General features: G+C 33.3%; 1 protein-coding gene across 1 annotated transcript; it reads right to left on the reverse strand.

Moving 5' to 3' along the window:
• Positions 1-545: 545 nt before the first annotated feature.
• LOC142322776 (uncharacterized) lies at positions 546-3,217 on the reverse strand. The gene is made up of 3 exons (XM_075361852.1): positions 2,997-3,217; positions 1,527-1,679; positions 546-740 (listed from the first exon to the last, which is right to left on the reverse strand). The coding sequence occupies exons 2-3, from the start codon at positions 1,674-1,676 to the stop codon at positions 546-548; spliced, it is 345 nt and encodes a 114-aa protein (XP_075217967.1). The 5' UTR covers positions 1,677-1,679; positions 2,997-3,217.
• Positions 3,218-6,816: the final 3,599 nt, after the last annotated feature.

A 6,816-nucleotide genomic window follows, 5' to 3' on the forward strand; every position in this document is an offset into this window, starting at 1 on the left:
TATACAAGAAGTACAGATTTTGGAATAGTAGGCTCATGGCTGTTACCAAAGACCAATAGGAATGGTATTAATAAGTACAATATTTCTTACGTTTATTGATTTTATGGATTTTTCACAGCAATAATGCAACATCCTGTCTGTTGGGAGATAAACAAACAATTTTTTCTAGCTGTGCCACATTTACAGTATCATAAGAGACACAATGAAGTAGTTTCTCTGAGGACAATAATGTTCTTTATAAAACTGGTTTCTGTGAAAAGATTATAAATTTACTTGCAAGAATATATCAGCTGCATTTCAGTAGGTTTGTTATGTGATGAGAAACAGCATATTTTGACACTATAAAGATAGAAACAAGAAACCTCATATAAAATCTCACTCGGAATGGTTATTCTTTATCAAAAGCCACGAGTTTTCGTAGCTTTTGGAGTGACGTGTGACTTCTCAATCCTACAAATACTGTTTTATCATTTCACATACACTTTGGTATCACTTTTTTTAAGCTTTTAATCAAAATAACTAATTATTAGATATTATTTAGAATGCTAAATATTAGGTAAACCATCAAATAGTAAATGAAAATATCTTACTTGTCTAGATGTTGTCAGTTTATCATCTATCATAGCAACAGGAGCAATCAAATGTACTGTTCGCTCTGTTTCATGCTTGATTTCTTGTTTAATACTGGAAGATAATGGATCTTCATCAAAAAATGAACTATCAGTTTGTGCATCCATACTCTGCAGCAAAATATAAAGTAATAATAATAATAATTTATTATCTTTATATAATTAACATCTATTAATAATATATCTATTTTTCTTACAATTATAAAATAAATTGATTTTCATAGAAATAACTCATCTGTGTGAGTACATCTACAATAATATTCAACTGGAATTTGCAGTATATAATCACACATGATAGTGCAAGAAAAGGGAAATATTGGAGGCATTGGCATTAAATTAATAGATCAATAGAAAAATGTTTGCACAATCTAAATTGTTTGGTAAAAGATACAGGTTGCTGGTGCAAATATAAAGAAGCACATCAACCTTGTTTGGAAACAAAAATTGCAGTGACATAGAATAAGGATTATTGAAACCTATAACAAAGTTTCTTGTAACTGAACATGCTTCATAAAGGCAAGGATAGCTTTGTACTCTTTTAAACATTTATATAAACAATGTTAAATATGGGTATAAAATTAATTAGTCACCTTTGTTTAAGGCATGAGGCATCTGCTCACTGTATTTTATTTGTTACGTATTGTTGTACAAAATTTATCTACCATAGAATGTTAGATGCAATTTGTTAAACAAAGCTATTTAACCCCCTATACTCCACTAATAAAGGTTTTTTACACTATAAATGAAAATATCTCTTGTTAGACATGAATGCTCAATAATATGTGGGCTAAAAACAGTAAATAAAAATATCTTTACGAACAGAAAAATTGAAAAGTCTTACAATAACTAGCTTTTATGTTTTTCACTTAAGCCAAAATAAAGAAGAAAATAGGTTACTTGTTTAAAAATTGTCAATTTATCATCATCAGTCTTGGCAAGATGTACAAACAAATATTCTTGTTGCCCAGTTTCATGCATGTCTTCTTTTTTAATGGGCAAGGATAATGGATTTTCTTCCAAAACTGAATCGTTAGTTTGTGCATCCATACTCTGCAAAAAAAATATAAATATATATTAATATCCTACTACAAAAGTGTGACTTAAAATAAGCATGTTAAATGAAATATTACTGAAACATAACATCTGATGAAGTTAAGAGCTTGGAACTACATATATTGTTAAAGATAATTTAAGATATGTTATGTGTAAAACTGGGTTTTAAAGCACTAAAATGCATCAGTTATGTATGGAAATGATTTGCTATACATATAATTTATATTTATAACTAAGACAACATGAAAACCAGAGTTTTATGGTATAACTGAATTTCTAAATCTCCAAAAAATCTTTATGAGTAGGCAATAACAGTAGAGGTGATGGTTTTTTATTACCTATATTGATACAATTTTTTGCAAAAGAAAACCTAAATATAGACTATATGCTATGTATATAGACTATGATGCTAAATTAAACAAGGATTATTGCATGTTTTTAAAGTACTAGTGGAAGTCAATTCAGTTGTATTAAAAACAAAAATTTAATTTTTAGACAATCAAAAAATTGTCAGAAGAAAAACATAATTAATGAGTTAAGAAGCCAGTAACATAAAATAAGGATATATAACATGAACTATTAGAAGAATGCGAGTCAAAAGTGAGTGTCCTAACCTGACCCTAGTTATAACTTTGTCACATTAGACATGAAAACTTGTAAAACTGCAGACTCTCATATGCCATTATCAACCAAACCAACCATTAATAAACACATTACAGATTTTTTGCATGAAATATTCAGGAGCAGCATTCGATTAACTTAACATCTAAATTTATTACAGTGTTTCTGGTAAAGCCAGACTGCATTAATTTTCTGTGGTACAAAGAAGCCATTGTGGAAAAGTTAAAAATTTAACATAAAAATATGAGATTATCTCTTCTTATAGAAAGTTTATGAGAACCTTCTACAACTACCTTTTACATAATTGAACAATCACAAGTACATCAAATTTAATCAAAAATATAATTTATATGTAGGATATGATTTCAACTGAAAAAACACAAGCACATCGAAATCTGCCTATTTCCATAAATATGTTTAATGCTTTAATTATACTTGTTTGAGAATACTTCAAACTATTTCGCCTACAGAATAATTCTAAATATCTCTCTCTTGGTGTTCACGACTAATTTCCCGTTTGCTAATGCTCTGACTCCGTTCCGGGTGAGCTTCCGTAATTTCACAAAAAGTAACATAGCGATTTCTTACCTTCTGGGTATCCAAATATGATTAATTATTAAATCTGTTATTATAAAGTTTACTATATTATATTTAGTTATATTAATATACTTACGACACGTAAATAATACATACATCTTTCACTCTGTAAAAATAATTTTAATGACTACCAAACACCACACAGATCACAGAATAGATTTCATATATATATATATATATAACCGAGGGTGTAAACAGTGACAGCACATGGTAGGAATGCATATCAGTTATACTACTGTGCTATTGGGGTGTTCGTAATCATACACCACAGTCTACAATATCACTCGGACCCATTATTTCACAAAAAAATAACTAAACTTTTCTTACCTTCTTTTTTTCTAATATATTCAATATTAAATAGGTTACTACGTCTAGGTTACTAGGTTAATTACTACGTCATTTTTAGTTTTTGTTGTATCGCATCAATTCGATTTATCGATGTATGTCGGATCATGGGATCCGATATAAGCTCACCCAGGAAACTCAAGAACGACCTGCCACAAGGATCGGTACTTGTGCCTCTCATTTCAGCTTCTGTGTTGCAGACATGCCAGAGACAAGATCTAAAATGCATGGCTACGCCGATGACTGGGTGCTAACAACAAAATATAGATTGTTTGACGAGTCGGAGAAGGTCCTGATGGCTGACCTGGAGAAACTGGAAAAGTACTTCCGGAGATTGCGCCTCCAACCAAATGCTAGTAAAATAGAAGTGTCACGCTTCCCCATCGGCTTAAAAGGCCGATGACTGGGTGCTAACAACAAAATGTAGATCATTTGAGGAGTCACAGGAGGTCCTGATGGCTGACCAGGAGAAAACGGGACCACAGAGCAGACTAACGAAATCCCATGTAATACTAAAAAGCGCCGGGTTTTGACTTGCCACATAAGACTTGGTCAACGCTAAACAGAGTACAAACTCAGCATGGTAGATGCGCCTATTTCCTGTATAAATGGGGTAAAACACCGACACCACTTTGTGAGTGTGGTGAAAATTATACTGTTAAACACATTACAGAAGTTTGCTCTAGGACAACTTATGAAGGGAATCCTGAAGATTTCCTGATGACAATTCCAGAATCAGTAGCTTATATTAATTTGTTGAATGTTTGTTTGTAATTTTTTACTGTAATTGGTGTTGCATGTTGCAGCCATACACTAAATAAATAAATTAATATATATTTATTCCTCCTCTATGAATCATGAGACCTTGCCGTTGGTGAGGGGGCTTGAGTGCTCAGTGATATAGATTAGCTGGACCGAAGGTGCAACCATATCGGAGAGGTACCTGCTGAGAGCCAGACTAAGGAATGATTCCTGAAAGAGGGCAGCAGCTCTTTCAGTAGTTGTTAGGGGTGGGAGTAAGGATGACTTAAACGGCCATATCAACATCACTCAGTACTCTGAGTACTGCGCAGCTGAAAGCAATGGAAAACTACAGCTGCTTTTTTTCCAAGAAAATGTGGATCTCTGCATTTTCATATAGCAATGATGGAGGCGCCTTCCTGGGTAAAATATTCCGGAGGTCAACTAGTCCCCCGTTCGGATCTCTGGGTGGGGACTACTAAGGAAGGGGTCATCAGAAAATTAAAAAATAACATTCTACAAGTCGGAGCGTGGAATGTTAGAAGTTTAAAAAAGGTTGGTAGGCTAGAAAATTTAAAAAGGGAAATGGATAGGATAAATGTGGATGTAGTAGGAAGTAGTGAGGTTCGGTGGGAAGAGGAAGGCGACTTTTGGTTAGGTGATTTTAGAATAATTAACTCAGCTTCAAATAATGGGCTGGCAGGAGTAGGTTTCATAATGAACAAGAAGATAGGGAAGAGAGTAGAATATTTCAAAATGCATAGCGATACTCATTGTAATACAATTGTCATTGTAATACGGATAAAATCAAAACCTAAACCGACAACGATTCTTAACGTCTATATGCCTACAAGCGCCCATGATGATGGTGAGGTAGAGTGTGTATACGAAGAGATTGATGAAGCAATTAAACACATAAAAGGAGATGAAAATTTAATAATAGTTGGAGATTGGAATGCAAGCATTGGAAAAGGCAAGGAAGGAAATATAGTGGGTGAATACAGGCTGGGCAAAAGAAATGAAAGAGGGGACCAACTTATAGAGTTTTGCACGAAGTATAATTTAATAATTGCCAACACCCAATTTAAAAATCATAATAGAAGAATATACACTTGGAAAAAGCCAGGCGATACTGCAAGGTATCAGATAGATTATATCATGGTTAAGCAAAGATTTAGAAATCAACTCGTTGACTGCAAAACTTACCCTGGAGCAGACATTGATAGCGACCATAATCTGGTGATAATGAAATGTAAATTGGGATTTAAAAACCTGAAGAAAAGGTGTCAGATGAATCGGTGGAATTTAGAGAAGCTTAAGGAAGAGGAGGTAAAGAAGATTTTTGAGGAGGACATCGCAAGAGGTTTGAGTAAAAAAGACAAGGTAGAAAATGTAGAAGAAGAATGGGAGAATGTTAAAAAGAAAATTCTTAAATCAGTAGAAGTGAACTTAGGCGGAATAAAGAGAACTGGTAGAAAACCTTGGGTTTCGGACGATATATTGCAGCTGGTGGATGAACGTAGAAAATATAAGAATGCTAGTGATGAAGAAAGTAAAAGGAACTAACGACAATTAAGAAATGCTATATACAGGAAGTGCAAACTAGGGAAAGAAGATTGGATTAAAGAAAAGTGTTCAGAAGTGGAAAGAGAAATGAACATTGGTCAAATAGACAGAGCATACAGGAAAGTTAAGGTAAATTTTGGGGTACATAAATTAAAATCTTAAAATGTGTTAAACAAAGATGGTACACCAATATATAATACGAAAAGGAAAGATGGGTGGAATATATTGAAGAGTTATACGGAGGAAATGAATTAGAAAATGATGTTATAGAGGAAGAAGAGGAAGTTGAGGAGGATGAAATGGGAGAAACAATACTGAGATCTGAAGTTAAGAGAGCATTAAAAGATTTAAATGGCAGAAAACCTCCTGGAATAGACGGAATACCTGTAGAATTCCTGCGCAGTGCAGGTGAGGAAGCGATTGATAGATTATACAACTGGTGTATAATAGTTATGAAAAAGGGGAAGTTCCGTCAGACTTCAAAAAGAGTGTTATAGTCATGATACCAAAGAAAGCAGGGGCAGATAAATGTGAAGAAAACAGAACAATTAGTTTAACTAGTCATGCATCTAAAATCTTAACTAGAATTCTATACAGTAGAATTGAGAGGAGAGTGGAAGAAGTGTTAGGAGAAGACAGATTTGGTTTCAGGAAAAGTATAGGGACAAGGGATGCAATTTTAGGCCTCAGATTAATAGTAGAAGAAAGATTAAAGAAAAAGAAACCAACATACTTGGGATTTATAGACCTAGAAAAGCCATTCGATAACGTAGACTGGAATAAAATGTTCAGCATTTAAAAAAAATTAGGGTTCAAATACAGAGATAGAAGAACAATTGCTAACAATTGCTAGGTATTTTATTTAATTTTTAAGATAAAAAACCATTGAAATCACTAGTTCTGCCCCGTAATCAATGTCCAAAAAATTTCAGTATGACCTGTTTCACCGGGGTTGCTGAAGTCTGAGTGAAATCTGTTATTAGCCGTTACTCACAAACGAAGCATTTTAGGGCATACATTTATATGAAATTTTCCATAAATTTAAGGTGTAGAATATGTTATGAAAATCCCGGGAGAACTTTTTTATACACTCTGTATACAACTTGATTTCAATTCCTTTTTTTCTTCTTTTTATCAAATTTAGCTTCTGGGAATGACAGTCGGGTATTACTTCTGAGGATGATATGTGAGTGTAGTCTAGTTCAGTTTTAGGTCGACCATTTCTGAGATGTGTGGTTAATTGAAATCCAACCACCAAAGAACA

Source organism: Lycorma delicatula, chromosome 4, assembly GCF_047948215.1.
Source record: "Lycorma delicatula isolate Av1 chromosome 4, ASM4794821v1, whole genome shotgun sequence".
Classification (NCBI taxonomy): Eukaryota; Metazoa; Arthropoda; class Insecta; order Hemiptera; family Fulgoridae; genus Lycorma; species Lycorma delicatula.

Bases quoted from the DNA above. Each gene is read 5' to 3' on its own strand.
- LOC142322776 (XM_075361852.1), bottom strand. From the start codon at position 1,676: ATGGATGCACAAACTAACGATTCAGTTTTGGAAGAAAATCCATTATCC. The intron at 741-1,526 runs GTAACCTATTTT...ATTTTGCTGCAG, and splicing joins AATTGACAATTTTTAAACAA to AGTATGGATGCACAAACTGA.